The sequence below is a fragment of the Anolis carolinensis genome, unplaced genomic scaffold, assembly GCF_035594765.1.
Source record: "Anolis carolinensis isolate JA03-04 unplaced genomic scaffold, rAnoCar3.1.pri scaffold_14, whole genome shotgun sequence".
NCBI classification, from domain to species: Eukaryota; Metazoa; Chordata; class Lepidosauria; order Squamata; family Dactyloidae; genus Anolis; species Anolis carolinensis.
This window is the reverse complement of record NW_026943825.1, coordinates 16,932,732-16,949,720: the sequence shown is the minus strand read 5'-3', so window position 1 is coordinate 16,949,720 and position 16,989 is coordinate 16,932,732. Positions and strand designations below refer to the sequence as shown.

Sequence of the window (16,989 nt, the reverse complement as noted above, 5' to 3'; positions counted from 1 at the left end):
AAAGGGGAGTGACTATCTTAGAATGTGGGTGGGGCTAGAGGAAAGGGGAGGGGCCTGAACAGAATGTGGGTGGGGCTATGTCCAGAGGAACCTCCTGAAGGAAGAAAGGGGAGGGGCTGGCTTAGAATGTGGGTGGGGCTAGAGGGAAGGGGCAGAGCCTTGTCGGAGTGTGGGCGGGGCTAGAGGCAAGGGGCGGGGCCTGTCGGAATGTGGGTGGGGCTGGGGTCAGAACGCGGCCGGAGGTGGGCGGTGGGGAGTGGAGGGCCTCCATTGTCCTGCTTGCCTGTGGCCATGGGCCTGCTGGCCAGCCTCTCCCCGCAGCGGCTGAAGGCCTCCCTGCAGAAGGGCCGGAAGAGGCGGGCGGTGGCGGCGAGCGAGAGGGTCCCGGACTCCCCGGAGGAGAGCCGTGGGCGGGCCCTGGTGCGCAGCGTGGGGGGCTTCGTGCTGGGCCTGACCCTGTCGGGGGCCTACGGGGCGCTGGTCATCTTTGCCCAGGGCTACAACATCTGGTACTGCCTGATGTCCACCCTGACGCTGGCCACCGGCCTGGCCCTGGGCATGGCCTTCTCCCGCAAGGTCCGGGCCACCGTCCTGCTCACCTTGCCGCAGGTCTTCTCCCGTGAGTGACGGGGATCTTGGGGGGGGGGAGGCGGGGTAGGAGGCTGCGCAACACACACAACTCCCCTGCTAGGAAGGCACGTGGCGACAACCCTCTCACGCCCTCGTCCTCTAGCTGCACATGGCAAACTGTTAATCCCTGTCCCCAAAACAATGCAGAGTCTTGGTCACCGTTAGCACAGAGTTCATATCACAAGGAGTGCGCCAGCTCTGTCTTTCATCCAAACTCCTTTCATTGGACTTTTATCGATAGGCTGTTAGGAATTGTGGGAATTGGAGTCCAAAATACCCGGAAGGAGGGAGGGCCAAATTGGCCAATGGGAAGGGATCTCGGGGTGAGAGCACAGCCCGGAAGGCGACACAGGACCCCTGACGGCCCGCCTGCCCTTCTGCGCCCCGTGCAGGCGAGGGCAAGACCATGATGCTGTTCCTGGCCTTCTGCCTGGCCCTGCAGGGCCCCTTCGCCAACATCCTGCGCAACTTCACCCGCAGCGCCGAGGCCGTCTGCTGCGGCGCCGAACTCGCCCTCAACCAGACGGCCGAGATGGTGCAGCGGGCCAAGGAGCCCCTCCTCAGTGAGTGGGGGACGGGGGAGGGGAGGGGGGAGGACGCGGCTTGGGGAGGGGCCTTTGGGGGACACGGGGAGACGGAGCCCAAAGCCCAGCATCCTAATCCCAGCACCCCGTTTCCTCGCAGAATAGTCGCCGCCACATCATCGCCGCACCCCCATTTTTAGGGTGGCAGATCTGGCATTTTTGTGTTCCTTGCATATCAATCACAAGGCCACTTAGGGCTGAGCCTCCCTCCCTCCCTTTTTTCTTTATCCGAAAGATTGGCAGTTTAGAAACTATAGAATGGATGTCTCTGGAACTCCACTCTTCTCTCTTTCCTAGTTCCTCCCACGCATGAAACGGGGGTCTCTGGAACAGAGCCGGCCCTAGGTAATTTTCAAGTGTAGGCGAACAGAATTTTGGCACCCCCCCAAACCAATCACGGAAAAATGTTTGATAATAAGGAGGGATTAAGGAAAAGCCTATTAAACATCAAATTACATTAAGACGTTACAAATTAAGCACTAAAAGATCATGTTTTACAACAAATCTACAGAAAAAGCAGTTCAATACCTTGTGGAGTCAGGCCGCAGGAGACGGGAGGGGCCTCGATGGCGCCCCCCACAAGATGGCGCCACAGGCAGCTGCCTGGTTGGCCTGGCGGTTGAACCGCCTCTGCTCTGGAACTCCACTTTTCTCGCCTCCTCCAAAGCCTGGAATGGCAGTCTCTGGAGCTCTTCTCTCCTTTCTACAAAGCCTGGAATGGAGTCTCTGAAACTCCACTCTTCTTTCCTTCCTCCTTCCTTCAAAGTCTGAAATCTAGGCCTTTGGAGCTCCGCTCTTCTCTCCTTCCTCCAAAGCTTGGAATGGCGGTCTCTGAAACTCCACTCTTCTTTCCTTCCTCCTTCCTCAAAAGCCTGAAATGGAGTCTCTGGAGCTCCACTCTTCTCTCTTTCCTCCAAAGCCTGAAATGGAGATCTGTGGAGTTCTGCTCTTCTCTCCTTCCTCCAAAGCCTGAAATGGCAGTCTCTGGAACTCCACTCTTCTCTCTTTCCTCGTTCCTCCAACACATGAAACGGAGGTCTCTGGAACTCTACTTTTCTTGCCTTCCTCAAAAGCCTGAAATTGTGGTCTCTGGAGCTCCGCTCTTCTCTCCTTCCTTCTTCCTTCCTCCAAAGCCTGGAATGGTGGTCTCTGGAATTCGGGCCTTCCCTCCATCCTCCTTCCTCCAAAAGCCTCCATTCCAGGTTTGTGGACTACTTTTGCCTTCGGAGAAAGAAGGGAAGGGAGAAAAGCGGAGCTGCAGAGACCTCTGTTTTGTAGTTCTTTAGAGAAGGAAAGAAGGGAGGCGGAATCAGGCCCAAATGGCTCTACAGTTTAAACAAACAAACAAACACCCTCCCGCTCCCCTTCCTCCCTGGCGAATGTGTCTGTCCTTCTGTGCCGCTGCCCAGACGCCTTGCAGAAGATCAAGGACATCGCGCGGAAGGCCAAAGTGGTGGGTGACCGCGTGCGGAAGCTCTTCAGCTCGGTCATGGACGCCGTGAAACACGTCGGTGAGCCTCACGCGGGGCGGCAAAGGAAGGCGAGGACCAAGGGAGGGGAGAAACTGGGACATTTCCAAAGCAGATGGGGAAAAAGGGGAGGACGGAGGATTCGCGGAGACGGGAAAGTACAGGTGGAGCCTCCTGGCGGCACAATCACCCCAGTTACAAACGTACAACTTAAGAATGGGGCCGAGACAGCAAGAAGTGAGAGGAATGTTATATTATATATTACTAGTATCATTATATTTATATTATATTAAAGTTACTAGCTGTGCCCGGCCACAGGTTGCTGTGGCAAAGTATGGTGGTATGGGAAATAAAGTATTGAGGAACTGGTGGTAGTTAAGGTAAAGGGTCCCCTGGGCTGAGTGGGTTGCTAGGAGACCAAGTGGGCGGAGCTTCACCTTCTAACTGGCAGCAATTGGATAAAAGCAATTATTCCTCTCCCTCTAATTAGGACTTTATTTTTCTTTCCTTTTTGTTGTATCAACCTAGAGGCATGGATGAGGGGTTGTGCTGTCAAATTTAGAGGTTGGGGGACCTGTAGTTTTGTTGTTTTGTGGGTCGCCATGATGCCATCACTCTTTTATATATATAGATTACTAGTATCATTATATTTATATTATATTAAAGTTATATTATATATTCTTAGTATTAGATATTATTATTATTGTACTATTATATATTCTTAGTATTAGTATAGTATTGTATTATCGGAGCCATAGAGGTGCAATGGGTTAAACCCTTGTGCTGCTGAACTGCTGACCTGAAGGTTGGCAGTTCGAACCCGCGAGATGGGGTGAGCTCCCCATGTCAGCCCTACGTAGCTGCTGCCAACCTCATGCAAATGTGAGTAGATAAATAAGTACTGCTTTGGTGGAGAAAGGCAAAAAGACACTCTAAGCAGCCACACAACCAGGAGATGTCTATGGACAACGCAGGCTGAAACCGAGAGGGCCGGAAATGAAAGGAGAAGCCTTTGCCTTTGTCTGTGTATTTGTGTCTCACTGTATTTGTGTCTCGTAATTGTAACAAGGTAGGGGATGGTTGCCTGTGTTTGTTTATATACTGTAATTCACTCTGAGTCCCTTCAGGGAGAGGGGTGGAATATACTTAAAGTGTTGTTGTTGTTATTATTATATATTAACTAGCTGTGCCCGGCCACGCGTTGCTGTGGCGAAGTATGGTGGTATGAGAAATAAAGTATTGAGGAAAAACCCTTCTTCACAGCTGTATAAAATGCACACTGAAGTGGATTATATGGCAGTGTGGAGTCAAGATAATTCAATTCTAAATGGGTTATATAGCTGTGTGGAAGGGCCTTGAGTCTACACTACCATATAATCCAGTGCAAATTAGATAATCTGTGGAAGAAACCTAAGTGAGGCCTAAGTCTGCCTATCCCCTGGGCAGAGTAGGTTGCTAGGAGACCAAGTGGGCGGAGCTTCACCTTCTAACAGACAGCAATTGGATAAAAACAATTATTGCTCTCCCTCTAATTAGGACTTTATTTTTCTTTCCTTTTTGTTGTATCAACCTAGAGGTGTGGATGATGGGTTGTGTTGTCAAATTTTGAGGTTGGGGGGCCTGTAGTTTTGTTGTTTTGTCCGCTGCCCTGACGCCATCACTCTTTTATATATCTAGATAGTTGTCTTATTTTGCACCTGCCTCCCTCCCTCGCTCCTCCCCTTGCAGCCCGCTGCCTGCGCAACGTGTGGTACTGGCTGGTGCACGTGGGGGACATCTGCAACAAGGAGATGGGGGCCCCGTACAAGAAGTGCGTGGCCCTCTTCGAGACCGCCAAGGACGAGTGCATGCGGGTCGTGCCCTTGCTCTTCCTCCTCTGCTACATCGTCCTGCTCTTCAAGTACCTCTGCGGCCTGGCCAACAGTGAGTGGACTCTTTTTTAAAATTATTTTTATTGATTTTGTTGAAGGGAAAGTGTAAAAACAAACATACACAGCATTATGAAAACAAGGTAAACTAGTGAGGGGTTGTGATGGGGTAGGGTAAAGGTTTAGGTAGTACAGGAATAGAAACATAAGGGAAAACAGGGAAGGAAAGAAGGGGGGGGGGGTATTTGAAAACAAAACTTCCATCCTTTCCCCTTTTGGTACATTACTTTTCATTTACATTTCTTACATTGTCCCGGTTCATTTTGTAAATTAACACTTTCTATTAATATACATTTCCACTTTTTCCCAGTTTGTCTTCTGTATCGGCTTTCCTCTAATTTCTTTCATGTACCACGTTAATTTGTCCATATTCTTTATTTCTTCTAATTTCTCCAACCATTGAGCAATCTGTGGGATCTGTTCTGTTTTCCATTGTTTTGCTAGAGTTATTCTGGCCGCTGTTGAGATATATGTAAAAAGTTGATCATCATTTGTATTCAGTTCTAGAGATGTGTCCGTAATTCCTAATAAATATAATTCTGGTTTCATAGAGAAGTTTTTGTCCAATATTTTTTGTGTCTCTGCGTGGATCATTCTCCAAAATTTTTGTACTCTTTCACAGGTCCACCATAAATGGTAGAAAGATCCTTCATGCGTTTTACATTTCCAACAGTTTTTTTTAATATGTTTTATACATTAATGATAATTTCTTTGGGGTCATATACCACCTGTGGAAGATCTTTAACCAGTTCTCCTTTAGCTCCCAAGCATATGTATATTTTAATTTTTTATTCCAAATTTGTTCCCATTCTTCAAATCTTATTGGATGACCAATATTTCTTGCCCAATTTACCATACATTGCTTTACAGATTCCGATTCAGTAGACCATCCCAACAGTGAGTGGACTCTTGACCGCCGGAGGGAGGGAGGGAGAGATCTTCCTCTGTTGCCTGTTGCCTTTGAGCCCTTTTATTATTTGCCAAATTGTACTGAAATTCTCGGCTCATGCTGAAAAGGAACTGCCCACCCCTTCTTGGGTTGGCTTTCTAGTTATAGCATTTTACAAGCATGCGCAGGAGGCTAATCTAGCCATGGAAAATACTGACTATCACGCAGTCCTTAGACATGCGCAGTTGTCTCCAACATATATTAATTGGGCGAGATGTTCCTAAGCCCACGTCACGTGTGCACGGTCTACATCATAGCTGTCTCAACAGGTTCACAGTTATTTGTGTAACCTAACCTTGCATTGATTTCAGCACGGTATAAATTGGCGAGGACTCCAAGCACATACAGCTAAGGAATGGTATCCCTAGAAGCCTGAATGCATTCTTTTCCACCCTCCTGCTTTGTCCTTGCCTTGCGGTCAGTCTCGTCTGGCCAAGTGACCAAAGGGGCCGAGGCGGGACAAGACCGCTCTCCTCACGCTTGCCTTGTTTCTTCCCGGCAGTCCTCCTCGTCTTCTGCATCATCCCCAACTACATCGTCCCGTTCCTGCGCCAAAAAGTGGCCGATCGTGAGTATTGAACGTCAACACCAGACTTTTGTGTGTAGATATATATATATATATATATATATATATATATATATATATATATATACACACACACACACACACACACACACACACACACACACACACACACATACACACTAGCTGTGCCCGGCCACGTGTTGCTGTGGCAAAGTATGGTGGTATGGGAAATAAAGTACTGAGGAATTGGTGGTAGTTAAGGTAAAGGCTAAGGTTTCCCCCTGACATTAAGTCCAGTCGTGTCTGATTCTGGGGGTTGGTGCTCATCTTGAGTCTACACTGCCATATAATCCAGTTGAAATCAGATAATCTGTATTTTATAGGCAGTGTGGCAGAGGCCTGATTGAAGTAGCCCTGGGCTGAGTGGGTTGCTAGGAGACCAAGTGGGTGGAGCTTAGCCTTCTAACTGACAGCAGACCAAGTGGGTGGAGCTTAGCCTTCTAACTGGCAGCAATGAGATAAAAACAATTATTCCTTTCCCTCTAATTAGTACTTTATTTTCCTTTTCTTTTTGTTGTATCAACCTAGAGGCATGGATGAGGGGTTGTGCTGGCAAGTTTAGTGTTTCTGGAATGTGTAGTTTTGTTGTTTTGTCCTAGACCGAAATTTCATTACCCTTTTATATATATATAGATATATATTTGTCAAATTAGATGCTGTGAGGACGGTTGGTTAACTACTAGAATGAGTAGTCCGACAAGTGGGGATCAAGCCGGGCTGCATATTGGCCCCTCCTTCATTAAGTGTATTTCTCTGTGATTCACCTCACACTCTAGCATCGGTGAATGGTCATAGTTTCAAGATGCATCCTACCCATGTTAATAATAATGTTATTTATTACCCGCCTCTCCTCACGGCTCAAGACGGGATACAACAATGTTCCCTTATTCTTGTACGCAGATGATGCTGTACTATTGTCCTGATCTAGGATCGGGGCCAGGCTGTGGCACAGCTGGTTAGTAGCCAGCTGCAATAAATCACTAGTGACTGAGAGGTCATGAGTTCGAAGCCAGCCCGGGTTGGATTGGGTACCCAGTCATTAAATAGCCTAGCTCATTGTTGACCTAAGCAACCCGAAAGACAGTTGCATCTGTCGAGTAGGAAATTTAGGTACCACTTTTGCGGGGAGGCTAATTTAACTAATTTACGACACCATAAAAATGTCCAGCAGTGTGAGGAAGGGAATGAGGAAGTACTCCATCAAGGACTTGGTGTCACAAGTGGATGATGAAGCGGCAGCTCCCCCATGTGGCCGGAATCGAGCATACCCTCATGAAGCCGGAAGCTGGAAAATGTTAAACTTCTTCTGTGTCTGTCTATATATGTCTAATAATGGCATTGAATGTTTGCCACGTATATGTACATTGTTATCTGCTCTGAGTCCCCTTCGGGGTGAGAAACTAGGACGGAATATAAATACTGTAAATATATAAATAAAATTTGTCCCGGCTCTCGCAGACATTGCTCCTGCACATGCCAACATTACAGCAATATATTGTCGTTGTTGTTGTTTTCTCCCACAGCCATTGTGGACATCCTGAAGCGCATCCGGGGCGAGTTCGAGTTCAACCTGACCACCATCAACAGCTACGACGTGACCGTCAACGCCAGCAAGAGCCTCTCGCAGGTGGCCTTCGACATCATGGAGGAGGTGGGCACTCGCCTGCAGCCGGCCCGCGAGGCCATCGGGATGTTCGGCTACGTCTCCACCTTCATCATCATCTTCATCTACGTCAAGTGAGGCCCCGCCCCAAAAAGTGAGGCCCTGGCCCAGAGTCTTGGGCTGTGGTGTCACGCTGCATCCATTCCCCCGCATATGCAGTAGAGTTCCGGTTATTCGACATAAACGGGCAGGCCGAATGTCGAATAACTGGATCTGACGGATAATAGGGAGGCCCTATTATCCAGCGAGCCGGTTGAAGGAAGTGCCCCGTGCACGTTGCTAGGTAGAAGTGAGAATGATTGTATATAGAGTTGTTGAAATTGAGTCATGGTTGTGCAATGTGTGCTGGAGATTGCATCATACACTGTGTGCTGCCTACTATGCAAGTGTGTAAAGGGTTAAGCTTGGATTGCATCAGACAGCAGAGGATGAGATAAATAGCCCTCTACTTCCTATCTCTGTCCTTCCTGTGTGTGCCTGCGTGAGAGCTGTGTCTCGTCTTGTAGATTTCCGTTTGTAAGTAAACATTTTGATAGATAACCGAAGACTGCAGCGTCGTTATTTATGCAGAGCTTCTTCCGTCAGCGACTTCTGCTGCGTATGCCTAGCAAAGCCACTCTGATATTGGGTTATGGGCCCAGTGCCCAGTTTCGGTCCAGTGTCCAGACCCCTTGGGAAGCGCCCGTGCGTGTTGCTAGGTAGCTTGCTATCTACCTAGCAACGCGCACAGGCGCCTCCCAAGGGGCAGAGCAGCGAGCACTCGGCTTAGCGAAGCGCCCGTGCGCATTGCTAGGTAGCTTGCTATCTACCTAGCAACACGCACGGGCACTTCTCTGCTCGCCGCCCTGCCTCTTGGGAGGTGCCCGTGCGCGTTGCTAGGTAGATAGCAAGCTACCTAGCAACGGGCATGAGCGCCTCCCAAGGGGCCTGGGACGTCGGATAATACGGAGTGTCGGTTAACCAGAAGTCGGTTAACCGGAACTCTACTGTAGAGCCAAATTTGGGGGGGGACCCCTAGAGACCATCCATCCCCATCTTGGCATGGGGCTCGCATTCCAAGGGGCCGCTTTTCCCACCTCCGAACAGGGCGTTGATGTACCGGAAGCGCTACTTGCAGGACGACAGCTACGACAACATCTACATCACGAGGCCCTTCCTGGAGATGGACGCCATGCGCCGGAGGCTCAGGAAGCCCACCGTCCTGCCGCTCACGTCCAAGGAGAGCGGCCGCTACATCCGCCCCGGTGAGTGGCTCCGATTCCGGGCTGGTTCCTGCCCCAAAACCACCTGGACCGGTACCAGATCCCCGATTGTCCTCCTCCTCCTGCTGCCCCCCAGCTTCACTGACCCTGCCCCGGAAGGAGCAGCTCCGCTACGCCCTGTCCCTCATCTCCGTCTGCCGGCAGATGATGGTGGTCATCATCCTCATCGCGGCCGACTACTCCATCTTCTGGCTCTTTGACCTGGTGCGCTACCAGCTGCAAGGGGAGGTCGTCGCCAGAGGTGAGCGTTGCTGTGGCGTTGTCTGGTGGTGTGGGTGAGAAATTGTTGAGGTAGTGGTGGTATTGAATGTCTGTTGTATGGTAGTCTTTATGTTTAGTATGCACACTGAAGTGGATTATATGGCAGTGTGGAGTCAAGATAATCCAGTGCAAAGCAGATAATGTAAGATTCTAATTGGGTTATATAGACTCAAGGGCCTTGAGTCTACACTGCCATATAATCCAGTTAAAATCTGATAATCTGTGGAAGAGGCCTAAGTGAGGCCTAACTGTGCCTGTCCCCTGGGCTGAGTAGGTTGCTAGGAGACCAAGTGGGCGGAGCTTAGCCTTCTAACTGGCAGCAATGGGATAAAAACAATTATTGCTCTCCCTCTAATTAGGACTATTTTTCTTTTCTTTTTCTTGTATCAACCTAGAGGCATGGATGATGGGTTGTGTTGTCAAATTTCGAGGTTGGGGGGCCTGTAGTTTTGTTGTTTTGTGGGTCGCCGTGATGCCATCACTCTTTTATATATATAGATAGATTATTTTAAATATAATTTAGTTGCTAAATGAGAACCAATCCTGAGCCATTGGAGCAATTCAGAACCGTGCTGACGGGCAGGCGGACCCCTTGCGCCCCTCCCTCCCTCCCTCCCCGCAGCCCCCGTGACCATGACGGTGAGCGTGAACGGGTCCGGCTACTCGGGGGAGATGTACCGGGACATGGTCTCCTCCTTCTCGGTGCTGCAGCGCCAGAACGTCAGCGTCCTCTCCCACCGCTGCCTCCTCCGCCCCTCCGAGCCCGACTACCACGGATACGTCGTCCTCGGTGAGTGACAGCCGCGCTGGCGAGACGGGCGTCTCGGTTGGTGGGCTTGTAGGTTATATTATGTGTATGTGTCTGTGAGTAGCTACGTGTATGTATGTGTATATAGTTATGTATATAGTGTGTTGTATATGGGCTGTGGCGCAGGCTGGAGAGCAAGCCAGCTGCAACCAGCTGCAATGAATCACTCTGACCAGGAGGTCATGAGTTCGAGGCCCGCTCGGAGCCTATGTTTGTCTTGTCTTTGTTCTATGTTAAAAGGCATTGAATGTTTGCCTATACAGTAGAGTCTCGCTTATCCAACATAAACGGGCCGGCAGAACGTTGGATAAGCAAATATGTTGGATAATAAGGAGGGATTAAGGAGAAGCCTATTACACATCAAATTAGGTTATGATTTTACAAATGAAGCACCAAAACTTCATATTAGACAACAAATTTGACAGAAAAAGTAGTTCAATACGCAGTAATGCTATGTAGTAAGTACTATATTTACGAATTTAGCACCAAAATATCACGATGTATTGAAAACATTGACTACAAAAATGCGTTGGATAATCCAGAACGTTGGATAAGCGAGTGTTGGATAAGTGAGACTCTACTGTATGTGTAATGTGATCCGCCCTGAGTCCCCTTCGGGGTGAGAAAGACAGGCGGAAAATAAATACTGTAAGTAAATAAATAAATAAATAAATAAATGTGTATGCATATATAGTAGTTATGTGTATGTATGTATATTTCTGTGTTCATAGTTATGTGTATATGTGTGTAGGTATATATATGTATGTATGTATGTATGTATAGTTGTGTGTATAAGTATGTGTGCAAGTAGGTAAAGGTATGTATATATAATTACGTGTATATGCTTATGTGTAGATATATGTGTGTGTATAGGTTTGTGGGGTGTATATATATATATATATATATGTACAGTTGTGTGTATAAGTATGTATGCAAGTAGGTAGAGGTATGTATATATAGTTATGTGTATATGTTTATGTGTAGATATGTGTGTATAGGTTGGGTGGGGGATATATATATATATATAAACTAGCTGTGCCCGGCCACGCGTTGCTGTGGCGAAATATGGTGGTCTGGGAAATAAAAGTATTGAGGAATTGGTGGTAGTTAAGGTCAAGGGTCAAGGTTTTCCCTTGACATTAAGTCCAGTCGTGTCTTACTCTGGGGGGTTGGTGCTCATCTCCATTTCTAAGCCAAAGAGCCGGCGTTGTCCGTAGACTCCTCCAAGGTCATGTGGGATGACTACATGGAGCAGCGTTACCTTCCCACCGGAGCAGTACCTATTGATGCACTCACATTTACATGTTTTTGAACTTCTGGGTTGGCAGAAGCTGGGGCTAACAGTGGGGGCTCTCTCCACTCCCCCAATTCAAACCTGCGGCCTTTCGGTCCAGAAGTTCAGCAGCTCAGCGCTTTAACATGCTGCGCCATCAGGGGATATTATTTCCTAAAGGTTGTGAATATACAATATTTCTGAATGGTTTTTTTTCTGTTGGAGGCAAGTATGAATGCTGCAATTAGGAAAATGATTAGGATGTAATGGCCTTGCAGCTTTAAAGCCTGGCTGTTTCCTCCCTGAGTGAATTTTTTGTTGGGAGGTGTTAGCTGGCCCTGATTGTTTCCTGTGTGGAATTCCCCTGTTTATTTACTGTCCTGGTTTTAGAGATTATATTGTTCTGCATTACTCTATCCCAGTAATTATTTCATATTAAAGTAGAATCTCACTTATCCAACATTCACTTATACAATGTTCTGGATTATCCAACGCAGTCTGCCTTTTCATAATCAATGTTTTTGTAGTCAGTGTTTTAAATTCATTGTGATATTTTAGTGATAAATTTGTAAATACAGTACAGTAGAGTCTCACTTATCCAACATAAACGGGCTGGCAGAATATTGAATAAGTGAATATGTTGGATAATAAGGAGGCATTAAGGAAAAGCCTATTAAACATCAAATTAGGTTATGATTTTACAAATGAAGCACCAAAATATCATGTTAGACAACAAATTTGGCAGAAAAAGTAGTTCAATGTTTATATGTAGATATGTGTGTATAGGTTTGTATATGTGTGTATATATATATATATATATAGTGTGTATTTGTGTGAGTATGTAGAGGTACGTATATATAGTTACACGTTTATGTGTAGGTATATGTGTATAGCTTTATGTGTTTGTGGATATATATGTATGTATGTATGAATGTATAGTTGCGTGTATAAGTATGTGTGCAAGTATGTAGAGGTATGTATATATAATTATGTATATATGTTTACGTGCAGGTATGTATATGTTACGTATAGGTATGCGTGTGTATAGATTTATGTGAGTATACGTACATGTGTGTCTCTGTGTGTCTCCAGGCATCCTGTACGGCATCTGCTTCTTCACGGCCATCTTCGGCGTCTACATCCAGCGCCTGCAGCGTGTCGTCTGCGCCTGGTACTATCCTTCCCGTGAACGGGTGAGTGAGCAGATCCATGGTGTGTTATGTACGTATATGTGTGTGTGTGTGTGTGTGTATGTGTATATATATAAAAGGGTAATGAAATTTCAGCCTAGGACCAAACAACAAAACTACACATCCCAGAAACACTAAACTTGGCAGCACAACCCCTCATCCATGCCTCTACATTCATACAACAAAAAGAAAACAAAAATAACGTCCTAAGTAGACGGAGAGGAATAATTGCTTTAATCCAATTGCTGCCAGTTAGAAGGCAACCCACTCAGCCCAGGGGACAGGCAGAGTTAGGCCTCACTTAGGCCTCTTCCACACTGCCTATAAAATACAGATTATCTGATTTCCCATACCACCATACTTTGCCACAGGAACGTGTGGCTGGGCACAGCTAGTATGTATGTATACATATCTTTCTATGCCAGGATCGGGCCTTTTGCAAGGCCAACGGCTCTTTGTTGCTCTCTCCTTTCCTCCCAGGAGCGGATCTCGTACCTCTACAACACCATCCTGACCCGGCGGACCGGCTTGGCCTCGGCCATCATGAAGGCCATCCGGCAGCGGTCGGCGGACGGGGGACACCAGAACATCCTCCTCATCTTTGCCGCCAAGTAAGACCCCTGGGCAACGTCCCCTGGGCAACGTCCTTGCAGGCGGCCAATTCTCAGGCCAGAAGGGATTTGCAGTTTCCTAAGCCGCTCCCTCCCGCGCAGGTTCCCCATCTGCAAGTGGCTGGCAAAGAAGCTGGGCGTCCACGCCTCGTACTGCATGGGCTGCGGGAAGATCCGCGGCAAAGAGGAAAGCGAGTGGTTCGTGACCTGCAGCACCCCCTCCTGCCAAGGTCAGGCCCCCAGACCGGCGGGCCCAGCTTGAACGGCACTGAATAGTCTTGCAGCTCAAAAGCCTGGCTGCTTTCTACCTAGGGCATCCTTGCTGGGCCAGGTTGATGGCACGGGGTATCCTCATGGCTTCAGAGCTTGGGGATTTTCTACCTAGGAGAAATCTTGGTTGGCCAGGTTGAAAAGCACTGAATAGCCTTGCTGCTTGCAAGCCTGGCCGCTTTCTACCTTGCGGAATCCTTGGTTGGTCCGTTTGAATGGCAATTAATAGTCTTGGTGTGGCGGGTATGAATGCTGCATTATTTATTATTTATTTATTTACATCACTTTTACCCTTATCACCTGGACAGGTATCTACTGCCCCGGCTGCTATCAGTACCTGAACAACACCTGCTCCGTCTGCATGGCTCCCCTCACCTTCCAGGGAGACATGGACGAGGAAGTGTACGTCCACTTCTTGTACTTTTCACTAGTTTTTATTGTATTGTATTTATATTTATTCTGAGGGAGTGTATGTCTGCAGCTCCTCTGATCGTTCCCAAGCAACCAGGGACAGTGAAACCAGTTCTCTAGGGGAGTTTTCCCGTGAAGCTAGATTAGGTCTGAGAATGGAGGGAGTGAAAAACAGACTAATTACATAGACCTTGAAGCCCAGGTGCGTTAGGCATGATCTCATGGCTTCATGGTCGGGCTTAAATTAAGTGGTGTTTACTTTGTGCCTCTCAGAAGAGATAAACATTGCTCTCAAGTTCATTTTTCAAGTATCCTTAAGTTTCCTGTTCTAGTCCATGCCTGTTTTTCCTTGAAGGGTTTACCTTGGGGAAAAAAATCCTGTTGCCTGGTTTATGGATGTATGCAAGAGGTGTTTCCGTGTCAGAGTACAACAGATCTTGTGGGTGACGCGTGTGCCTGCTTTTCCCACCGGCAGGGACTCAAGCGACGAGGAGGCGATGGGGCTGTGGATCGGGGCCGTGCGGGCCTTGCGCGGGGCCCCCGGCCGGGAGCAGCGCAGGCAGCGCCGGGAGCTCAAGGCCCGCATCGAGAGGGCGGCCAAAGGGGAAGGCGGCTGCCGCAAGCTCCCCGCACACGTGGCCAAGACCGTCCTGGCACAGCTGCGCGAGGAAGAAGGAAGCAGCAGCGAGGGGAGCGCCTCCTCCTCCTCCTCCTCCTCCTCCTCCTCCTCCTCCTCCTCCTCCTCCTCCAGCAAAGGCAGCGGCAGCTCCTCTTCCTCCTCCGAATCCAGGTAAGCTCAACTATTATTATTAATATCATCATTATAATAATATTAATTTATACCCTGTTTTATCTCTCCCAAAGGAATCTCCAAGTGGCTATGTACGAGGGCTATCCAGAAAGTAGGTTACGTTTTGGATTTTAAAAAGCACAAAGTATAGGAGAAATCATTTACCATATGCAGCTGAAAGACACATCCCAAAGCTACAATCTCATGTAATCCCTATTGAAATTTAGCCACGTTTTCATATAGATAAATGAGTTTCAAAAGATCTGCCCCAGTAAATTCCCCGCTTGTGTCCTCAGCTCTTCCCCCTTCTCCCTTCCTGCGGCGCCGCCAAAAAGCTACATTTCTCCATTGTTGGAAACGGAGGAGAGAGGTGGCAAATTTACTGGGGCAGATCTTTTCAAACTCATTTATCTATATGAAAACGTGGCTAAATTTCAATGGGGATTACATGAGATTGTAGTTTTAGAATGTGTCTTTCAGCTGCATATGGTAAATGATTTATCCTATACTTTGTCCTTTTTAAAATCCAAAACGTAACCTACTTTCTGGATAGCCCTCGTATCTATTATTATTAGTAATAGTCTTAGCATTATTATATTTATTTATATCCTGCCTTATCTCTCCCAAAGAAAACTCAAAGCAGCTATGTATCTTTTATTATTATTACTATTATTATTATATTTAATTTATGCTCTGATTTATATCTCCCAAAGAAAACACAAAGCATCTATTAGTCTATTATTATTATTATTATTATATTACTATTATTATTATATTACTATTATTATTATATTTATTTATACTCCACATTATGTCTCCTGAAGGAGACTCAAAGTGGCTATGTATCTATTATTAGAATGCATTATTACTATTGCTATTATATTTATTTATACCCCACTTTATCTCTACGGCAGAAAACTCAAAGCATCTATGAATCTATTATTATCATTATTATTATATTTATTTATACCCCGCTTTATTTCTCCCGAAGGAGACTTCAAGTGTCTATGTATCTATTGTTGTTGTTGTTGTTTATAGTAGTTTAGGAGAGGAAACCAAGATATTATTATTATTAATAATAATAATTTAGGAGAGAAAACCAGGATATTATTGTTGTTGTTGTTGTTATTGTTATTATGTGCCATTTAGAATAGGAAACCTGAATGTTATTATTACTGTTTGTAGTTGTTTAATAGAGGGTATTATTATTGTTATTATTTACGCTCTGCTTTTTCCCTTTTCCCTTTCAACAGCCTAGATTTCAGTTACCAGAAAAAGGCTGAATCCAGCGGAAGCAGCAGCAGCAGCGAGGAGCTGGAGGAAGTCCAAACGCAGAAGAAATAGAGAGGGAAACTCTCCCTTTCCAAAAGAAATGCATGTCTTACCTTAATTAAACGTATATATATATATATATATTCATTTTCCAAAGGCTTCTCAAATGTCCCAATTTTTTGCCTTGAACTCAGGCTGACTTCAGTTGCCACAAAGTGAAAAATCCGGTGGCAATTTGTATATTGGATCCCTATATTAGGAGAAAGCAGCGACCTTTATTAAACTGCAAGATAATAATAATTATTACTACAATAATATACAATTATAATAATAGAAGTATATCATACTACTACTACTACAATCTCTCTATATAAAAGAGTGATGGCATCAGGGCAGCGGACAAAACAACAAACTACAGGCCCCCCAACCTCGAAATTTGACAACACAACCCATCATCCATGCCTCTAGGTTGATACAACAAAAAGAAAAGAAAAGTCCTAATTAGAGAGAGAGGAATAATTGCTTTTATCCAATTGCTGCCAGTTAGAAGGCTAAGCTCCTCCAACTTGGTCTCCTAGCAACCCAATAAAAATAATTAAAAACACTAAAATATAATTCAAAACACTAAAAAATTAATACAATAAAATACTATAACAGAAAATAACTAAAAATAATACAAGAAAATAATAAAATATAATAAAAAGATAACTTACAATAAAATTTATATATATAAAAAAATACAAATAACGTCAAATAAAAATTACACAATTTTTAACCAATACCACCACCACTTTGCCACAGCAATGCGTGGCCGGGCACAGCTAGTCTCTATATATAAAAGAGTGATGGCATCAGGGTAGCGGACAAGACAACAAAACTACAGGCCCCTCAAGAGGATTGTAATACAGTAGAGTCTCATTTTATTATAATTGTATTATACTTGTATTATACTTGTATTATACTTGTATTATAATTGTATTATACGAGAATGGCACGATAGAGTTCCATACCAGAGGATGGCAATACCTTAAA

At 46.0% G+C, this 16,989-nt stretch overlaps 1 protein-coding gene across 3 annotated transcripts; it reads left to right on the top strand.

Annotated features, from left to right (window-relative positions):
* The first annotated feature begins 102 nt into the window (after window positions 1-102).
* Window positions 103-16,116, top strand: dcst2 (DC-STAMP domain containing 2). Of its 3 annotated transcripts, none has more exons than XM_062965248.1 (15): window positions 106-619; window positions 1,023-1,193; window positions 2,624-2,725; window positions 4,412-4,606; window positions 6,063-6,128; window positions 7,670-7,883; window positions 8,896-9,053; window positions 9,148-9,312; window positions 9,955-10,122; window positions 12,506-12,606; window positions 13,084-13,214; window positions 13,317-13,412; window positions 13,793-13,886; window positions 14,371-14,685; window positions 15,939-16,116. In XM_062965248.1, the coding sequence occupies exons 1-15, from the start codon at window positions 208-210 to the stop codon at window positions 15,966-15,968; spliced, it is 2,418 nt and encodes an 805-aa protein (XP_062821318.1). In that variant the 5' UTR covers window positions 106-207; the 3' UTR covers window positions 15,969-16,116. The 3 variants fall into 3 exon arrangements, with proteins under 3 accessions (XP_062821319.1, XP_062821318.1, XP_062821316.1); XM_062965246.1 differs by having other exon boundaries at window positions 108-619; window positions 13,317-13,444; XM_062965249.1 differs by lacking the exons at window positions 9,955-10,122; window positions 12,506-12,606 and having other exon boundaries at window positions 103-619; window positions 13,317-13,444.
* Window positions 16,117-16,989: the final 873 nt, after the last annotated feature.

Coding starts and splice junctions, on each gene's coding strand:
- dcst2 (XM_062965246.1), top strand. CDS start 208: ATGTGGGTGGGGCTGGGGTCAGAACGCGGCCGGAGGTGGGCGGTGGGG. Junction 2,726..4,411: donor GGACGCCGTGAAACACGTCG/GTGAGCCTCACG, acceptor CTCCCCTTGCAG/CCCGCTGCCTGCGCAACGTG. Junction 9,313..9,954: donor AGGGGAGGTCGTCGCCAGAG/GTGAGCGTTGCT, acceptor CCCTCCCCGCAG/CCCCCGTGACCATGACGGTG.